Source organism: Leucoraja erinacea, chromosome 6 (genome assembly GCF_028641065.1).
Source record: "Leucoraja erinacea ecotype New England chromosome 6, Leri_hhj_1, whole genome shotgun sequence".
Lineage (NCBI taxonomy): Eukaryota > Metazoa > Chordata > Chondrichthyes > Rajiformes > Rajidae > Leucoraja > Leucoraja erinaceus.
Window position 1 is genome coordinate 49,854,277 of NC_073382.1, and position 21,656 is coordinate 49,875,932.

General features: G+C 40.8%; 1 protein-coding gene across 1 annotated transcript in view; it reads left to right on the forward strand.

Annotated features, from left to right (window-relative positions):
• The window catches only part of xpo4 (exportin 4), a 103,907-nt gene that overhangs the window by 22,676 nt on the left and 59,575 nt on the right, over window positions 1–21,656 (forward strand). Inside the window, exons 2-5 of the mRNA XM_055636982.1 lie at window positions 3,557–3,662; window positions 8,237–8,378; window positions 10,748–10,886; window positions 21,070–21,186. Of these exons, the coding sequence (XP_055492957.1) occupies window positions 3,557–3,662; window positions 8,237–8,378; window positions 10,748–10,886; window positions 21,070–21,186 (504 nt within the window). The remainder of the gene's footprint in view (window positions 1–3,556; window positions 3,663–8,236; window positions 8,379–10,747; window positions 10,887–21,069; window positions 21,187–21,656) is intronic.

A 21,656-nucleotide genomic window follows, 5' to 3' on the forward strand; every position in this document is an offset into this window, starting at 1 on the left:
CTTTCAATTATTTGACCAGATAATTTTCCTATTGTCGGCAGTTTTGTTAAAGATTGCAGATAAGTAAAGCTTGTTTTAAATTGTCCCGGATTATATATTTTTTCTTTATTTTTCATATAGTATTTCTTTGCTTTTGGGTAATGAAAATGGGTTGAAGATCTCTTTCATGATCAAGGCATTTCCAGTCCTTGCCTTCCCTCAATGTCAAATAATATTTGCAGTGTCCATGGCATTAGCAGTTTGTCTTCTCATGAAGGGCAAAGGTTAATAGTGAGAGCTAGGTTTGCTGCTGATGGTAGAATGAGACGGACATAGAAACATTCAGTGTTACAATGAATATGGTGTACTAACTGGAGTGACTTAGAAGCATAGAAACATAGAAAAATAGGTGCAGGAGTAGGCCATTCGGCCTTCAAGCCAGCACCGCCATTCAATATGATCATGGCTGAGCATCTAAAATCAGTACCCCGTTCCTGCTTTTTCCCTTGATTCCTTTAGCCCTAAGAGATAAATCCAACTCTCTCTTGAAAACATCCAGCAAATTAGCGTCCACTGCCTTCTGTGGCAGAGAATTCCACAGATTCACAACTCTCTGGGTGAAGAAGTTTTTCCTCATCTCAGTCCTAAATGGCCTACCCCTTATTCTTAAACTGTGACCCCTCGTTTTGTACTCCCCCAACACCGGGAACTTCTTTCCTGCATCTAGCCTGTTCAATCCTTTAAGAATTGTATATGTTTCTATAAGATATCCTCTCATCCTTCTAAATTCCAGTGAATACATGTCCAGTCGACCCATTCTTTCATCATATGTCAGTCCCGCCATCCCGGGAATTAACCTGGTGAACCTACGCTGCACTCACTCAATAGCAAGAATGTCCTTCCTCAAATTAGGAGACCACGGGAACTGATCCAGAGTCGAGAGAACATTGGAAAATGATTACCAATGCATCCACAATTTTTAGGGCCACCTCCTTGAGTACTCTGGGATACATACCATCAGGCCCTGGTGATTTATCTGCCTTCAGTCCCAACAGTTTACCTAACACCATTTCCTGACTAATATGGATTCTCTTCAGTTCCTTCCTCCCACTAGACCCTCGGTCCCCTAGTATTTCTGGGAGATTGTCTTCCTTTGTGAAGACAGAACCAAAGTACTTGTTCAACTGTTCTGCCATTTCCATGTTTCCCATTATAAATTCACCTGTCTCTGATTGTAAGGGACCTACATTTGTCTTCACTAATCGTTTCCTTTTTACAAATCTAAAGAAGCTTTTGGAGTCTGTTTTTATATTCCCCGCAAGCTTTCTTTCATGCTCTTTCTCCCCCCTCCCCTCATTATTAACCCCTTCGTCCTCTGAGTTCTAAATTTCTCCCAGTCCGGTTTGCTGCTTCCTCTGGCCAATTTATATGCCTTTTCCTTGGATTTAACACTTGCCTTGATTTCCCTTGTTAGCCACGGGGCCTGAATGCAATCACCTCCTACAAGCCGAAACCAGGAAGCAGCTTGAATGTCGTCGGAACATCACTGCCTGATGAGCTTAATGCATTTTACTCACACTTTGATAGGGAGAACACTGTTGTGCTTTCCCGAGCCCCCATTTGTTGTGATGGTATTTCAGTCTCAGTCACAGAGGCCGACGTCAGGAAATCCTTCAGAGGGGTGAACCCTCGAAAAGCGCCTGGACCTGATGGTATACCTGGTCGTGTTCTAAAAAACCTGTGCGGACCAACTGGCTGGAGTTTTTACGGACATTTTCAAACTCTCATTTCTGAGGTCCGAGGTTCCCACCTGCTTCAAAAGGGCATCAATTATACCAGTGCCCAAGAAGAGTAAGGTGACGTGCCTCAATGACTATCGACCAGTGGCACTAACGCCTGTGGTGATGAAGTGCTTTGAGAGGTTGATCATGGCGCAAATCAACTCCTACCTCGACAAAAACCTGGACCTACTGCAGTTCGCTTACTGCCACAACAGATTAATGGTGGATGCGATCTCGCTGGCTCTGGACCACTTGGACATCAAAAACTTATATGTCAGGCTGTTATTCATTGATTACAGCTCGGCATTTAATACAATCATCCCCTCCAAGCTGGTTACCAAACTCGCAGAACTGGGTCTCTGCGCATCCCTCTGCAATTGGATACTCGACTTCCTCATTCACAGACCACAGTCTGTTCGTATTGGTCGAAATGTGTCAGACTCGATAACAATCAGCATGGGAGCAACTCAAGGCTGCGTGCTCACTCTATACTCATGACTGCGTAGCTGTTCATAGTGCGAACTCCATCATCAAGTTCACTGACGACACCACTGTTGTGGGACGTATCACTGATGGGGATGAGTCAGAGTATAGAAGAGAGATCGAGCGACTGTCCATATGGTGCCAGCACAATAACCTGGCCCTCAACACCAGCAAAACCAAGGAACTGATTGTGGACTTTGGAAGGAGTAGGATGGGGACCCACAGTCCCATTTATATCAATGGGTCGATGACTGAAAGGGTCAAGATCTTCAAATTCTGAAGATCTTTCCTGGTCCGAGAACACTGATGCAATTATTAAGAAAGCACATCAGCGCCTCTACTTCCTGAGAAGATTACGGAGAGTCGGTTTGTCAAGGAGGACTCTCTCTAACTTCTACAGGTGCACAGTAGAGAGCATGCTGACCGGTTGCATCGTGGCTTGGTTCGGCCACTTGAGCGCCCTGGAGAGGAAAAGACTACAAAAAGTAGTATACACTGCCCAGTCCATCATCGGCTCTGACCTCCCTTCTATCGAGAGGATCTATTGCAGTCGCTGCCTCAAAAAGGCTGGCAGTATCATCAAGGTCCCACACTATCCTGGTCACACACTCATCTCCCTGCTACCTTCAGGTAGAAGGTACAGGGGCCTGAAGACTGCAACGACCAGGTTCAGGAATAGCTACTTCCCCACAGCCATCAGGCTATTAAACTTGGCTCGGACAAAACTCTGAACATTAATAGCCCATTATCTGTTATTTGCACTTTATCAGTTTATTTATTCATGTGTGTATATACGTATATAATGGTATATGGACACACTGATCTGTTTTGTAGTCAATGCCTACTATGTTCTGTTGTGCTGAAGCAAAGCAAGAATTTCATTGTCCTATCAGGGACACATGACAATAAACTCTCGTGAATCTTGAGCTGTTTTTGATGTTGGTGGAAGGTAGAATATTGGCCTATCCACTTCAGGAGAGCCATTCCTTTTTGTAGAGCATTGTCTAATCTTTTTGAGTTCACCTGATCTACGGGAAGCGAATGCATGGCCAAAGGCTGCATTCTAATACTCTTCCAAAGAGTTGGGATTTACTTTTTTTTTTAATGATTTGTATTCAGAATATAGAGGTCTCAGTTCAAGGTATTATATGTTACCTGTACAGGTAGCTGTGCAGTTAATATTGTATGACAGCTTAAATATTTATACTAATTGAAAATAAGTTTCATCTGAACACTTTAATGTAATTTTGCTCTAATTTGCTTGTAGCTGAGAAGTTAACCATAATATGTACCGTACTTTCCTGTTTCCACAGGCACCCCCATCCATGGTCAGTCATGAACAGCGTCAACATGCAGAACACATATTCCTGTCATTTAGAAAATCAAAATCACCATTTGCAATATGTAAACACATACTAGGTAAATCTCTCCTGTTTTATTTGTTTAATGTCACTGATACTGAAAAATATTTTTGTCGCTCTCGTATAAATGTTTGTGAATCTGTTTATATAGACCAGAAGAGAGCTCTTTCTTTTCTCAGCTGGGAAAATAAGCTAAACTAGGTGGAAGTAATAGCTATTTTAATAGGAGTGTAGAACCTGATTATTCCCCCCCCCCCCCCCCCCCCCCAATGAATCATATATGCACAAACATGAGAATAGCTTCACCAGGCATCATGTTCAGCACAAACCTTGTATGCCAAAGAGCCTGTCCCAGTGCTGTACTGTTCTATGTTCTAAAATGCAGTGGGGTTAGTGGAATTTCTATTATCTCCAATTGCCATTATTAGTCTTCAGATAGTCACAAGATAGGTCTTTATCTCTGATATTTTAACGCTTCTTACAATGGCAGAGGAGCTTAGAAGGTTAGGCTGCTGGGTATCTCCAGCATTTTCTGTTATTTTTGAGAATTAGTTTTTTTTTAAACGCATCCCATGGGTAATTAAATCAGCAGTTGTGGTTGTCAAATGTTATAATTTTAGATCAATGCATACTAAAAGATAGCAAGTCACGGAGCCGAGTTGTATCTTGTGAAATAAGTGTGATCCATTGTGAAGTTATTTATTTATTTGCATCTGTACTCCACAATTTGAGATTTGTAAAAAAAAATCACATGTGGTTAAACTGCACATTAAGATTTTATTACAGGCCATTTTTATACATTTTGGTTTTACCATGTAGAAATGACAGCTGTGTTTATACATAGTCCCCCCATTTCAGGGCTCCATAATGTTTGGCTTCACAGGTGTTTGTAATTGCTCAGGTGCGTTTAATTGCCTCCTTAATGCAGGTATAAGAGAGCTCTCAGCATCTAGTCTTTCCTCCAGTCTTTCCATCACCTTTGGAAACTTTTATTGCTGTTTATCAACATGAGGACCAAAGTTGCGCCAATGAAAGTCAAATAAACCATTATGAGACTGAGAAACAAGTATAAAATTGTTAGAGACATCAGCCAAACCTTAGGCTTACCAAAATCAACAGTTTGGAACATCATTAAGAAAAAAGAGAGCACGGGTGAGCTTAGTAATTGCAAAGGGACTGGCAGGCCAAGGAAGACCTCCCACAGCTGATGACAGAAGAATTCTCTCTATAATAAAGAAAAATCCCCAAACACCTGTCTGACAGATCAGAAACACTCTTCAGGAGTCAGGTGTGTATTTTTCAATGACCACTGTCCGCAGAAGACTTCTTGAACAGAAATACAGAGGCTACACTGCAAGATGCAAACCACTGGTTAGCCGCAAAAATAGGATGGCCAGGTTGCAGTTTGCCAAGAAGTACTTAAAAGAGCAACCACAGTTCTGGAAACCGGTCTTGTGGACAGATGAGACCAGCTGGTAAGCCGCGAGGACGGGTCAAAGGTGCTGCTCGGAGAAAAGCCGCCTCTCCGACCAGGTAGGGACCCTGAAAAGTAGTTTCCCCTTTTCCCACCCCCCCCCCCCCCCAATAAAAAAGACTGCAAAAACAAAACACTAAAATTCACTAAAAATAAAAAAAAAGTGAAAAAAATGGGCAGCTGCAGGCTGGGCAGCCATACCATACAGGACGGCGCCCCCTAGTTCACATGGATATCGTGGCAGCTGCAGTTTTGCTATTGGAGTTGGAGCACACGGTTGGGATGAAGTAGAGAGCCTTGCACCTGACCTGTACATTCTTGGCTGTCTCTGTCTATGAAATATGAATTGACCAAATGGAACAACTGTAGGGTACTTTGAAGGGTCATAGTCAAATGGAACCATCATTTTGATGAATGGCAAACAGTCGCCAAAGGTTGTTTGACCTAACCTTGTTTGCTTTTATGTTTTAAAAATCAAAAAAACCTGCAGATGCTGGAAACCATTGATTAAAAACTAGAAAGAATTGAGCCATCCAGCACGTCAGGCCATATCTTTGGGAAGAGAATGAGTTACTGTTTCAGGTCAAAGGGCCTTCGATTTGAAAGGTTAACTCTATTTCTCTCCCTTTAGGTCTGACCTTGCATGCTGAGTATTTACAGCATTTTGTTATTTTTTAAAATAACCGGGTAGATACAAATCAAGGCAAGAAAACTTAAACTTGTTTTGCCAGTATACCTAAGCCTTTGTTTACTACTTGCAGTTTAGAAAATGTTATATCCCCAACCTTCTCTTCTAGCTTGTCGTTAGCTCTTCCTGATGAAGGTTATTAATAATTTGGCAGCGTGTCTGCTCATTCGATTCAGTAAATTGATATGCAGTGTATGCTTTTAAAGGGGTCTTTTGTAGTTTTGGAAGATTGATTTCTGCATTTCTGTAGCAGAGGTTAAGTAAGTAAGTTTGTTGGCCAAGTATTCACATATAAGGAATTTTCCTTGGTGCTCCTCCCACAAGTAACAACATGACATACAGTGACAGTTACGAATGACTCAGAAAATGCTAAACATTAATAATAATAAAACATTAATGATAAAACATCATTGATCAAGCATGTGAACCAACAAAATACCAGATCAAAGGGAGGCAACAGATTTTGGGCTGTTTAGAACAACTACTCGTGGATAAAAAACTGTTTTTATGTCCGGCTGTGGCAGCTTTGACAGTCCGGAGTCGCCTTCCAGAGGGATATGATTCAAAGAGTTTGTGGCCAGGGTGAGAGGGGTCAGAGATGATCTTGCCCGCTCACTTCCTGGCCCTTGCAGTGTACAGTTCATCAATGGAGAGAAGGTTGCAGCCAATAATCTTTTCTGCTGATTGGACGATTCGCTGCAGCCTCCAGCTGAGCCAAACTAGATCATGATGGAGAAGGTGAGAACAGACTCTACGATGGCCGTGTAGAATTGGACCATCATTGCCTGTGGCAGATTATGCTTCCTCAGCTGCCGCAGGAAGTACATCCTCTGTTGTGCTTTTTTTACTGTGAAGTCGATGATAGCTCCCCACTTAAGGTCCTTGGAAATGATGGTTCCCTGGAACTTAAAAGACTCCACAGATGTGACTGTGGCGTTGTTGATGGTGAGTGGGGTGACGGGAGGGGGAGCTCTCCTAAAGTCTACAACCAATTCCACTGTCTTAAGAGCATTGAGCTCTAGGTTGTTGCTACGACACCAGGATGCCAGCTGTGACACTTCCTGTCTGCCGGCAGATTCCTCCCCATCCTGGATCAGTCCAATCAGGGTTGTGTCATCCAACTTGAGAAGTTTGACAGAGGTGTCTGTGGAGGTGCAGTTGTTGGTGTAGAGAGAGTAGAGGAGAGGAGAGAGTACGCAGCCTTGCGGTGCTCCTATGCTGAGTGTTTGCGGGTCCGAGATGTGCTTTCCCAACCTCACATGCTGCTTCCTGTCTGTCAGGAGGTTGGTGATCCACTGACAGGTTTACAGGCACAGAAACTTACTATTTTAAGATATAGCAGTGTAGTAATTTGTGTTATTCTGGTAGCAAGAGTAGTGAGAGCACGGAAATTTGAATTTAAGTAATTAAATAAATATCTTTTTTTAAATATCTTTTTTTTAAAGGCTAATTGCTGTTAGAGTTACTCTTAAATGGTAAAAAAAAAATTGTGGTTTAAAAAAATCTGATTCATTAATTTCATTCAGTGAAGTTAATCTGCTGCAATTTGGCTGATATGTGACTATTGGTTAAATCTTTATTGGGCCCTCAGTTTAGGGGCGAACAGGGATGAATAACAAATACCAGCATTGCCTGGGATATCTATATACCATGAATGAATGGCTGGCATACACCCAGTGCACCTCATGACTTCCTAAAGAAATAATAAAGAAAGAGAAAAATAGAGTATGAAATAAAGATAGTCAGTAATACAAAACTGATGGTAAGCATTTCTGTAGATTGAAGAAAATGTTAATGAACATTGGGCCCATAGAAACGTTTGTGAGAATTGAGAATAGAAATCAAGAAAATTATAGATTAAGCGGGTATTTTGTGTAAATCTTTACTATGGAAGGTGCAAGTAACATTCTAGAAATTGTTGTAATTTGGCAATTGGAATAGAGAGGAATGTGGGGAAATTGACAATTATGATCCTGACTACCGATGCTGTCTGTATGGAGTTAATATGTCCTCCCCGTGACCTGCTTGGGTTTTCTCCAGGATCTCCTGTTTCCTCTGTAGGCTGATTGGCTTGCTGAAATAGTAAATTGTCCCTAATGTGTGTCGGATGGTGTTCGTGTCCGGGGATCACTGGTTAGCGTCGACCCGGTGGGCCGATCTCTAAACTAGACTAGACTAGGGCAGTGTTGCTGGACAAATTGTTGGAGCTACAAGCTGACAAGTCCACTGGTCCTGATGGGCTTTATCCAAGGGATGTAGATACTTCGCTAGCTGATGGTTATTTTTAATGTTCCAAATTCCCTTGTTTTGGGGAAGGCTGCATTGTTGGCTTCTGCTTTTGGCATGTTTATTATTCATACATTTTGCAGATGGGACAACATTTTTCAACTCTTAAGCCTGTGGGTTATTTCTATGTAATTTGTTGTTGGGAAAGGTTGAGTGAAATTTTTATTTATTTTTTTCTTCACAGAAACCAGTAAAGTTGATTACGTTCTATTTCAAGCTGCCACGACCATAATGGAAGCTGTTGTGCGAGAATGGGTGCTATTGGAAAAAAACAGCATTGAATCACTACGGACATTCCTATTAACTTATGTCTTGCAAAGGCCTAAGTGCGTACTAAGTTATTTGAGCCTGGGATAATGGGACTTTATTAGAGTATTCAGGAGGTTTACTGAATCGACCCCCAAGATGGTTTTGTTTATAGTTGCAAATGATTCAGCTTCGGAAATTCTGTTTAAACTCCAATAATTCGGCACTCTTTGTAGTACTGATTTTCTAGAATATTGAACGTTACTCTTGCCAATGCTTAAATGCACTTTTATCTCAACTTTTTTGTACATTGCACAGTAGTTTGCTGACTTTTCCTGAATTAAAACGGAATTGGAAAAATGCAAGCATTCTGGGCCATATGTTGGCAAACATTCTGGGCCAACATATGGCCACTGGTTTTACTTATGTTCCTGCGACCTGGTGGGTTAGAACTTAATTCTCATTCCAGCCACATACCTACATAACAGGGTTAGACCTTGATTCACTGGGAGGAGAAAATGATTTTTCTATGAGCCAAATATGTCCTTTCACCACATTTTTTTGGAGCACATGTCTTACTTTAACAAAAGCAAAATGTTAATGGGGGTGTAATTAACGTAAAATTGTTGAGAACATTTGGAAGTTGCGATAGCATGTAAAGTGAGAGAACTAGCTAATTTTCTGATCAATTATCTTTTTTAAATCAGATGTTTATTAATCTAAAACATTAATTATTTCACTCTTCAAAAAATTCCACATTTGTAGTATTTTCTCAATATTGAGTTACGAAGCGGTTAACCGCCTCTCCTCTTAGGCTTTATGTAGCTCAGTGGAACTGCAGTTGTCTTGTTCTATTTTAATTGTTCACAGAAAGTCTCCAACAATAGTTTCACCAATGTGTTTAATAGACATTCATCCAAAAAGGTTGCACTTAAATTATCTTGTGTGCCCCTCCTGGCCATTTCCCAACTTGCCTATTCCCCATCATTCATCACCCCTTCTTTACTGCTCGGCATATTTCAACACTTACTTGTCATCACAGTGCTAAAATTTAAAGTTTAAATTCCTTATACAGTCTTGCCATATCCCTCAGACTTTCAATGTTCCAAGTTAACTTTGTCCTGGCTTTTGCAGTGTTAGGAATGGTTTAGACGGTTATAAACTCATAAGAGCAGAATTAGGCCATTCAGTCCATCGAGTCTGCTCTGCCATTCGATCATGGCTGATCGATTCAACCCCATTCTCCTGCCTTCTCCCAGTAACCTTTGAAACCCTTACTGATCAAGAACCAACCAATCTCCACTTAAAAAATACTCAATGACGGCCTTCTCTGCTATCTGTGGCAATGAATACCACAGATTCATCACCCTCTGGTAAAGAAATTGCTCCTCATCTCCATTCTAAAGGTATGTCCTTTTATTCTGAGGCTGTGCCCTCTGATCACACACTCACCCGCAACTGGAAACATCCTCTCCACAAGCTAGTTATCTAGCTCTATGACTAATACCATATGTTGTCCTTGGCTGCAAAGACACTGGAATTTATCCTAATGCAGCCGGGTTAGATTCTGACTATGGGTGTTGCCTGTACGTAGTTTGTCCATTCTCCCTGGGACCGCGAGGGTTTTCTCCGGGTGCTCTGGTTTCCTCCCACATTCCAAAGATGTGCAGGTTTGTAGGTTAATTGGCTTCTGTAAAAATTGTCCCTAGTGTTTAGGATAGACTAGTGAACACTGGTCGGCAAGGACTCAGTGGGCCACGGCCTGTATCACTAAACTAAACTACTCTCTCTATACCTTGCACTATACTCTTTTTAAAATAATACTTCTTAAATCAACATTGTTGACTAAGCTTTTAGTTACCTTTATGAACATGTCTTTCCATGCTAGATCCTATGGTAAGATTTAGAAAATGTACAATGTTAAATGTGCCAAATGTTCGTGCTGCTGTTTCAATTTGTTAACTGAACTTGTCTTTTTGCAACTTTTAATTTTAAACAAATGGAAATATATCCATAATTATAAGAAATAATATATATGCCTTTGTAAGCCTATTATGAAATAAGCCTTTTGTCAGGTGTGCTTTTAAAGGAATCATCGATACCGATTAAGCCAACAAACTATTTTTTGTGTGCTTGGCTATTTCAAATATACCAAATATAACAATATATCTTATTTTTGAACATTGTAATAAATGGTTCATTGCAGGGAAATTGTGGATTGGCAACCAAGACTTTTAGATTCAATCTATCTTTTGAAAATGTTCTTGGTGAATTCTTATAAAACATAAGATAATTAAAAGAATTGTAAATTGAAACAAAGGAATATTTTAAGATCTACTGACATTAGGACAAAAATCGTTGTTATGTCATGATAATAACATAACAAGTTAACATTATCACCATAATGTTTTATTTTAAAGCAGTTAATGTATTTGTTGTTTCCTTAAAGCCTTCAGAAATATGTTCGAGAACAGATACTATTAGCAGTAGCAGTAATTGTCAAGCGAGGCTCATTAGACAAAACCATTGTCTGCAACAGCATATTCCATGAAGTTGGTCACTTAATAAGCAGTGGCAACCCAGTAGTGGTAAGTATTTAATGCAGCCTTTGGTTTTTACATCTTTTAAAGTCATAATTGCCTTTGCTGGCAGTAGTTTATTTCAATGCATTTCTGCCAAACCTTGGATCATTTTAATTTCGTCTTTTTGTTTTTATGTCTTCATCTTCCTTAAGTGGAGAGGAAGCACATCAGGTTTTTACTGTCTTTAATCACTTTGATAAAATGAACATTGAATATTTCAATGGGACAGAAAGGGCAGATAAAAACTGCTATCAAATGCACTTCACTTTATTCTACTCCTTTTCTACTTACAGTGCCCTCCATAATGTTTAGGACAAAGACCCATCATTTATTTATTTGCCTCTGTACTCCACAATTTGAGATTTGTAATATAAAAAAATCACATGTGATTAAAGTGCACATTGTCAGATTTTATTAAAGGGCATTTTTATATATTTTGGTTTCACAATGTAGAAATTACAGCTGTGTACAGAAATATACATAGTCCCCCCCATTTCAGGGCACCATAATGTTTCGGACATGTGATTTCACAGGTGTTTGTAACGGCTCAGGTACGTTTAATTGCCTCCTTAATGCAGGTATAAGAGAGCTCGCAGCACCTAGTCTTTCCTCCAGTCTTTCCATCACCGTTGGAAACTTTTTTTGCTGTTTATCAACATGAGGACCACAGTTGTGCCAATGAAAGTCAGAGAAGTCATTATGAGACTGAGAAACAAGAAAACTGTTAGAGACGTCAGCCAAACCTTAGCCTTACCAAAATCAACTGTTTGGAACATCATTAAGAAGAAAGAGAGCACTGGTGAGCTTATGAATCGCAAAGGGACTGGCAGGCCAAGGAAGACCTCCACAGCTGATGACAGAAGAATTCTCTGAATAATAAGGAAAAACCCCAAAACACCTGCCGACAGATCAGAAACACTCTTCAGGAGTCAGGTGTGGATTTGTCCATGACCACTGTCCGCAGAAGACTTCATGAACAGAAATACAGAGGCTACACGGCAAGATGTAAACCACTGGCAAGATGTAAACCGCATACATAGGATGGCCATGTGAACAGTTTGCCAAGAAGTACTTAAAAGAGCAACCACAGTTCTGGGAAAAGGTCTTGTGGACAGATGAGATGAAGATGAACATATCAGAGTGATGGCAAGAGCAAAGTATGGAGGAGAGAAGGAACTGCCCAAGATCCAATGCATACCACCTCATCTGTGAAAACACGGTGGTGTTGTATGTATGGCTGCAGAAGTTACTGGCTCACTTACCTTTATTGATGATACAACTGCTAATGGTAGTAGCATAATAAATTCTGAAGTGTATAGACACATCCTATCTGCTCAAGTTCAAACAAATGCCTCAAAACTCATTGGCTGGCAGTTTATTCTACAGCAAGACAATGACCCCAAACGTACTGATAAAGCAACAAAGGAGTTTTTCAAAGCTAGAAAATGGTCATTTCTTGAGCGGCCAAGTCAATTACCTGACCTGAACCCAATTGAGCATGCCTTTTATATGCTGAAGAGAAAACTAGCCCCCAAAACAAGTAAAAGCTAAAGATGGCTGCAATACAGGCCTGGGAGAGCATCACCAGAGAAGACACCCAGCAACTGCCGATGTTCATGATTCGCAGACTTCATGAATTGTTCATGAATCGGAGATATGCAACAAAATACTAAACATGACTACAGGTGCACAACCGCTTATCCCAAAGCCTTGGGACCAGACACTTTTCGTAATTCAGAATTTGTCGGTCTTCGGAATGGAAATTTTTTAGCGTAGATTTTAATGGCTGGCTCAGTGGTAGAGTGTTCGGCTCATATCCGCAAGGTCGCGAGTTTTAGTCTTCAATGTCGTTTTTTCTTGCAGAATAAATGTTTGTATGAAATGCAGTGTAGGAGAGGTGTACTGACTGTGTGGACAGAACTTTGGAAGTGATTGCCCACCATTGTAAAAAGCCGCTGTGTCTCCCTGTCCCTGGGATAGTAGGGGGCGATCAAACAGCACAATACCCCCTTCCCCCTCCAACTCCAGAGGAATCCGCTCCCCGATGGGCCGCTACGGCGACAAGTGGCAGTTTGCCCACAGCCCGAGCTGCGCCACCCCAAGAACACCTTGCACACCATCAGCTTCTGCCCCTACGTGTTCCTCTGGAGTTGGAGCGGGGCTGGGCTGGAGTTGCTGCTGGCTGTGGGTCTCTGGGATCTCCGTGCTTGCAGTGGGCCTGGGGGTCGCTGTCGCGTTGGTCCTGACGTCTCCGGCCACCCCCTTGGACTGGAGCTGAGACTGGGAACTGTACCGCCCTTGCCCCCTCCCTCTGCAACTGCAAACAACCCCACTCCTGCAAGGGCGGTACAGTTCCCGGAGGATAGCAGGTGGCCGGAGACGTCAGGACCAACAGGAACCCGCTCCCCGATGGGCCCCTACGACGCCCCGAGCTGCGCCCCGTCATCCGCAACCCGGGTTCCTCTGTAGTTGGAGCGGGGCTGGGCTGCTGCTGCTGGCTGTGGGTCTCTGGGTTCTCCGTGCTTGCGGTGGGCCTGGTGGTCGACGTCCAATTGGTCCTGACGTCTCTGGTGACTGTACTGGCCGCTGCCATCGCCGACGTGAAAACAGTACAAAGCCCCCGCGCCGGTGCAATGAGCGGGGAGCTGGAGAGGGGAGGGATGGGGGTCACACACATGGCCGGGGAGCAGAGGGGTGTAGGTGGGGTGAAACTGAAGGGAGCGACAATCTGCTGCTTCTCTTTTATGGATGGTGATTTAGTTCCCCTTTCTTCGAGGACCGACCGGAGGTTCCGCTGTCACCTCTGCGGGCTGCCCTCGGTGAACGTCCTGTCTCCCTGTCCCTGGAATAGTAGGGGGCGATCAAACAGCACAATACCCCCCTCCCCCTCCAACTCCAGAGGAATCCGCTCCCCGATGGGCCGCTATGGTGACAAGTGGCAGTTCGCCCACAGCCCGAGCTGCGCGACCCCAAGAACAAGACGTTATTCTTGCACACCATCAGCTTCTGCCCATACGGGGAGCGTGTTTCTCTGGAGTTGGAACGGGGCTGGGCTGGAGTTGCTGTTCTGGGATCTCCGTGCTTGCGGTGGGCCTGGGGGTCGGTGTTCCGTTGGTCCTGACGTCTCCGGTGACTGGCACTGTGCTGCTAGCATCGCGACGTGAAGACAGTACAAAGCCCCCGCGCCGGTGCAATGAGCGGGGAGCTGGAGAGGGGAGGGAAGGGGTCACACACATGGCCGGGAAGCAGAGGGGGGTAGGTGGGGTGAAACTGAAGGGAGCCACAATCTACTGCTGCACGCTGAGTTAAAAAGTTCCCACGCAAGACTCACGATACACTGTGTATCGTGAGTCTACCGTGGGAACTTTTGGCTGGCAGGTATCATATTGTCATTATTAACCCTCCCGCGCAATATACCCTCAAATGGGGATTTAGTTCCCCTTTCTTCGGGACTGACCGGAGGTTCCGCTGTCACCTCTGCAGGCCGCCCTCGGTGAACGTTTTCAAGGACCTTTCTTCAAGGACCGAAAAAATGTCGCTATTCGGAGGTTTTCGTTATTTGGATCTTCGGATAAAAGGTTGTGCACCTGTACTTTCATTTACATGACATTGCTGTGTCCCAAACATTGTGGTGCCCTGACATAGTATAAACACCGCTGTCATTTTAGCTTTCAGCTAAATCTTAACTACATTGCATTTTTAACTTTTGCACTTTTTATAATGCATTTTTAATTTTGCTTTTCTTTTAATTCTATTTTATTTCATTTTATTATTTCATTTTATTGTATGACATGTTTTTATGTGAAGCACTTTGAGTATGCCTCGTGTATGAAATGTGCTATATAAATAAAGTTGCCTTGCCTGCCTAATTTCTACATGGTGAAACCAAAATCTATATGAATGCCCTTTATTAAACTCTGAGATTGTGCACTTTAACCACATGTAATTTTCCTATTACAAATCTCATATTATGGGGTACAAAGGCAAATAAATGAATGATGGGTCTTTGTCCTAAACATTACGGAGGGCACTGTATGAACTATCATTTGCCATCTTGTAACTATTCAGATCCTAGCTCCCTTATATTTATTTTCTTTCGTAGTAAATATTGTCAGTTATTCACTTTGATGAAATTAAAATCTTCAGCTTGATGCCTCCTCACATTCCCCTGAAATGGACCCTTGTCATGGTTGAAAACTCTAGAAATAGTCTACTGAGCAAAATGCTCACTTTTCCCATCTGCGACTTACTGCCACTCTTCTTTCCTTCTTGAATGTATAATCACTACATATCATTTTATCAAATTTTAGATCCCTTCAATCTGATTTCCTCCTTCCCATAACTTCCAAGATTGCTGCTTAAAATGGCCAGTAGTACCCTGAACTCAACCTTTGTGTTGTGTAAAGGAAAAAAACTGCAAATGTTGAAAATTTTCATGGTCTTCAACCAGCATCTCTCTTCCACAAAATGTTTTGCAGGCAATATCTTCACATGCGTTTGTTTACTTATCCTTTCCAACAGTCAAGGCACTTTTTACAATAGCTGTAACCATAGCAAGGAAATGGAGGGGAAGAGAAAGGCTGGATTTTTGTAGTGCTCCTGTTATTTCCTTCCCAGTGTGTACATGATCACCTCTGACATGGCCAAGATTACACTGTTATGAAGAAGGGTTTCGGCCCGAAACGTTGCCTATTTCCTTCGCTCCATAGATGCTGCTGCACACGCTGAGTTTCTCCAGCTGAAGATTGAAGATTGGTTGTTGGTAATTGTCCGTTACTTTATTGACAATGGGTTTCCAAAAATCTGCTTCATCCTTGGCATCATAAATAAAAACAAGTTGAAAATGTAGCAATGTTACAAAATTTTGAGATTTTAAAAATCAAGTCTGCAATTTATCCCATCAGATAAAGCATAAAAATAAGTTTAATTTGACACCTATTTCACTTTCATATCTCAAGTATTTAAAAAGTTATGGCCATTTTTATACTCGGAAATTAGCATCTTGTTCCCTATTGATTTTTTATGGACATAACAAAAAAGCTGTGATCGAGGACAGTCAAAAGCCCATAACTTTCTTAAAAATTGAGAGAACTGAATGAAATTTTCAGTTATCATAGATTGAAGCATTCTGAAACAAATATAAATCAATCTTACTTGGATGACCTGAAATTAAAGCATATAATTAGTTAGTTACCCAATTGGAGCTAATTTCAAACTTCAATTACTAGATCGAAACATCTATCTATTTCTTAATAAATGATTAACATTTTTAAATAGCCGAAGTGTCCAAATAATATTCACAAATAATTCACAATAAAACATGATTTTTAAATCTCATTTACATTCATTTATAGGCCAAATGGAAGGAATTTAGTGTTCAATTGCTGTAAATTAAAGTCCATTTTAAATCGGCTTTCTAGTGGGATCCTGTGAACGGGCTGGTTTAGAACGTTCATATCGCGGTGGATTTGTGCCCTCAAATGCCCAGAAAAATACTGTGGGATAAAATGGGCCCAAAATGAGCTACTCGCAACTTTAAACTTTGTATAAAGGGATCTTAAGAAGCCCTTTTTAATGTAAAAATAAACAGCCTACCTTCTGTTGTCTGCTGTATGAGACCCTGCCGTTTGCCGGTGGTCGCGGGTTTAGAGGTTAATTTTTAAACTACTACAACAATTATATAAAGCCTTTAAAACTAATAATAGCTAAAGCGACGGAATATTCCAGCGATTTTCCGTTAATAATTAACTAGGCTGAACATCCTCGATTGGAACAGCCTAGGGAAAATCGTGTTTTAAACCCGCCCCCTCTAAACGGCGCCAAAATCGCGCACACCCGCAGCGACAGATTTTCAGCGACGCTTCAGGTAGGCTTTGCAACATACATAGAAAATGGCAATCAAAATGTTTTCCTCTCAATGTATGCCTTTAAACAAGGAATACTTGCCTTTTCTGGTCACACTGCTTAAAATAGTCAACAAGACCTGTTTTATTAGAAATATTTTTTTGCATTTTAACTATTTGATTTGGGGTGATCAGCCAATTCCTCATTCTTTGATACATGTCTTGCTCGGTATTTTATCAGGTCCAATATTAATCTGTCAACCTTGCTAACGCTGGGATTAAATCTGCTTCATGGCAATTGGGGTGAGGGGAGAGTAGTTTAATTCTGATGCGAGATCAGAGTAAATATTTCTGTGCCCTTTCTACTTAGGAATTTGCTGTAAAACAGCTGCACCAAATGGAAAATTACAGCTGTAAAATGTAAAGTAGACTTGAGGATGTGTGAATGATAACAGAAAAGCACCATATCCATTTGGCACTTTTCCCATGTGAATGTGGAGTTGGAATGAATGTCCTATCAAAACAAATTTTCAGCTACACCATCCTAATACTCATTACATTTCAAAATTGACTGTCCATTTATTATAAAGATATTGTTATTTAACACCAAGAGCAAGATTTTCTATGAATAATTATGGCAAAATAAAATATGTTTATACTCTGAGGGATTATAGTTTTGTTAAAGTGATTACAGGACATTCCTCCAGTGCTCGCCCTCTTTTCCCATCAACTCACCTTAGATTCTCTGTGGCTATAATGGAGGATGGCAGGTGATCTTAGATATCACAAAATTAGCACGTACTTCTTTCACTTTATTTTAGCTCATAGGGCAATCTAGCTTTCATATTAAAAGTGAAAGAATTGTAGATTATTAAATTTGCTAGAAATTTTTTTAAACTTGCTTTTGTTGATTGTTTTGCTTAAGTAAGCTTGCTGAATATTTGCCACGGAAAAATTTCAATGAACTCAATGTTTTCAATAGTTATCATAAACTGCTTTCCTGTAGTCACCAATTCCACCAGTCCCCAGGCAGATCTTGAGGCTTCACCTGTGTAATGTATATGACTCATTATTTGCTGCGTAAAGCGAATATGCACGTTTTTTATCTCTGGATTTAAGTATAATCCTATATAATCTGAACCAGCCTTCAGTGCTTAACCTGTTTTAATCATGAGGCTATCTAAAACTCTTCAGACGTTCTCGATCCATATCAAGTTCCTTTAATCCATCCATTGCATTAGTTTCAAGTCAAAGAATTGCTAGATTAAAATTCTCTTCCCCGTTTGCATTTGCTCCCAATTATCTTTCTGATCTTTATAAATCCCACAACCTCCAAAATAGCTGCTCCTTAAATTGTTATTTTAATAATTGTCCGGATTTTAATGCCTAGTCTCTGAGTTTTGAAATCCTTGCCAAACCAACTCTGTTTATTTCTTCTTTTAGAAAGTGCCTTAAAACATTACTTTTTAATTGTTTTAGGCTAATCTGACCCAAAATCTCCTCTGGTGGCTTGGTGTCACATTGTTTGATACTATTACATGCAATGCCTACTTCAAGGTGTAAGGACAAGTTCCAGTTGAGACTTTGTAATGGGCTCTTTGTGCCTTATTAAATGTTGCTAATATTCCATACTGCAAGCTATGCTAGCGTTTCTTAGTTTTCAATGGGGGGGGGGGGGGGGGGGGGGGGGGGGGGTGGGGGGGGCTGAATTAATTCAGTTACCAAGGTCAAGGTATTACTGTTGAGTGGCATTTCTGAACTGAAATGTTGCAGCTGACCAACAGCATTACTTCAGCTGTTGTTTGCAATTGCATAAATAGAAACACACTGGTAACATACTTTCAGTGCACAGTGATTAACTAGGTAGGAAGACTCACTGCATTTTCCCTGTAGACATTGGCTTCACAGGCATAACTTTGAACATTAACACTTCTATGGACCCCACCTTGGCACCATATGGTCTGGGCATCTAGTCATTTACTTTGAAGTCGGAACAATGCTGACAATGTTCTTGGAGTAAATCTACAGGGGGAGAGGAAGCATTGAGATTGATTCAAAATTGGTATTCCAAGACTGCGCCACTTCTCTCCCATGAGTTATTGCATGACTAATGCATGATCTCTCAAATTGCTCAGACGATTCTTAAACTAACAAAGCCATGACACTTTCCTCACGGCCTTTGTACTCGGCTGTATTTATCCTCATAGTTATTGGAGACGAACGCTTAACATTTTTAGTTTCTGTCTGTGTAAATAGAAAAAAATATTGAACCTCACTTATTTAATTATAAATCACTTTATATTTTTAGGTTTGATATTTATAGGCACAACACTTTTTCAAAATAATAGGGGTTGATCCTTTCATCTGGTGAGTTTTGCCAGTTTGATGCCTGTTCCTTCCTTTTCTAGCTCCATGTGCTAATAAATGTCAGCCAATCTCCTGCTTGTGGTCTTAACTTGGTCAGAAACCTCATTGTCTTGGCGGTGGCACCGAGTCAGAGCTGCAGGGCTTGTCCTGGCCAGGCAATGTGTCGATGTCCTCTACCCCTGCTGTTTCAGGGCCTCCAGCAGCCTACATGTGCATCCTCTCCAATTTTATTGGCCTTACTTAAAATTGTAAATCTTAAATCACGCTACTTTGTTGCCTTTTAAGAAACTCACTCAAACATTTGTCTTCTGATATTGCCTTTGATAATAATACTTTAATATTTTATATTGGGCATTTACTATCTGAAGGTCCTAGAGCAGGATACAATAGTGCAGCATTTGACACTGTGGATCACACTGACCTCAATGAGGATCTTCCTCTCATTGTTCAATGCAACAAGCTCCTTAGTTCCACTCTTCTTTGTCAAAAGCTAGACCTGAAAATAATGGACCTTCAGAGATGGAATCCCTATTGTACTTCAAACGTCTGGCCAATATGTGACTCCAGGTTTAAGTTGCCTCCTCTCCCCCTCAACAAAAAGAGTGTGTGCTGATGCCTTATATGCAGGATGAAGTGTTTTGTTTTTGTTTTCCACATTCTCCCCCCCCTCCACCCCGCGTCCCCCATTTATCCAATTGAGGTCTCTTGAAGGTATCACTAAAGAGGCATGTCATCTGCATATTCTCTTTTAATCATTAATGTCAGATTGAGTTCCAATCTTGGATGAACATTGGGTTTCCTTAGAAAGACTAAAGTCATTACCAGAAATACCAGTTTTTGCATCCTTTTTATTGCAAATTTCTCACCAGTGCCAGCCATGCTGAACCGGCCAGTCGTCAGTGGTAGCATCTATTTGATCCTAAGTCAAGTTTCTTCTCCAGGTCACTATGAAGATGTCTTGCTACCATCGTTCTGATATTACTCATTTTGCCCCTATTTTGGCCTTTAATGGCCTCCCATCGTAGACTTAACTAATTTAAACTTTTACAAAATTTGTAGCTATTAATCATGTTGCCACTGTCACTGCTTGAGAAGTGCACATTTAATTCTACATTCTCCAAAGTTTACGATTATAGGATGAAGTCAGCATCTCTGGCTGTCCGACCCGCTGAGTTGCTTCATCATTTTGTATCTATCTTGGGTGTAAACCAACATCAGCAGTTCCTTCCTATACATTATACTGAGCATTCAGCTTGGTGCTAACTACTTCACTTTATAAAATCTCATTAATACATTTAAATAATTATTTTTCAGCCATACCAAATCTGAACAAGCCATTTCTACATTTTTCAGAAGCAGGTTTATATCTTGGGAGCCTAATCCTGTATGTAGAATAAACCCCTGTTTACTAACTATTTGTGTGAAGAATTAGTTGTTGAATGATATTTTAAATCACAAGCTTTATTTTACCCAGGATCAATTGCTAAAATTCTAACCCCAACCTCAATGCAGCTTTATGTTACACTTACAATGGTTTATATGTACTCTGAAGTTTAATGTTATTCTTATGTTTTTTACATCAGACCATTTAGGTAAAGTTTAGTTTCTTAAAATAATTATTAGTATTGTTCTACTTTATCTTGAAGATAGGTCTCAATCATTTGTCCCTGTATGATGGGCAAAGGAACTTGAAACTCAGATACTTTTGTGATCCTTCCAGACATGCTAATTATTCCTTAGTTTATGAGCACTATTGATTCCAATCAGCTCTTCCACACTGCCCCCCTCCCCCCTCAATACCCAAATCACCGACCTTGTTGGCTATGCCTCACTTCAATGGCAGCCTTTTCACCTTGCTTTATAGCCATTAGGATGTCCAGGACTTTGATACGTAAAATACACTTGGGAATATAAAATTACTTTAAAGCTGTACCTACTGTAATTCAGTATTAAACACATTTTTTTAATGCATCTTGCAGCAGACATTGGCGTGTTCAATCCTAACAGCATTATTGACTGAATTCTCAAGTTCCACTAAAACCAGTAATATTGGCCTCAGTATGGAATTCCATGGGAGCTGCAAAAGAATTTTTCAGGTAAAAGATTCCTTAATATGAAAAATTATTGAAAGATAATATATCTTTAATGAGATCATGATACCTAAATCTGTTTAATCAAACCATCTTTCAGTTGTGCCATTATTTACAACTTGAGAATATATATTTTACAATGACTTGATCTCTGAATACATCTTAAAATGCATTCTGTTAATTTATTTAAATTGTTAAATTTAATGTAATAACAAGGAGCTGCAAATGCTGGTTTATACAAAAAACATACTGGTGCTGCCTGACCCGTGGAGTTACACTATTTTGTGTCTATTTGTTTATTTTAATGCTTATTTGTCTGAGAGCCATACCTCATCTTTCCCTACCAAGCTTGGGGACAATTGTAGTAACTCAGACTTTCATTGGGCGATATCAACTGCTTCAGCACACACCAATTTCCTGAATGTACACCTCAGGCATTCATTTGGTGGATAACCTTCCCTCGTTACTCAGCTGAC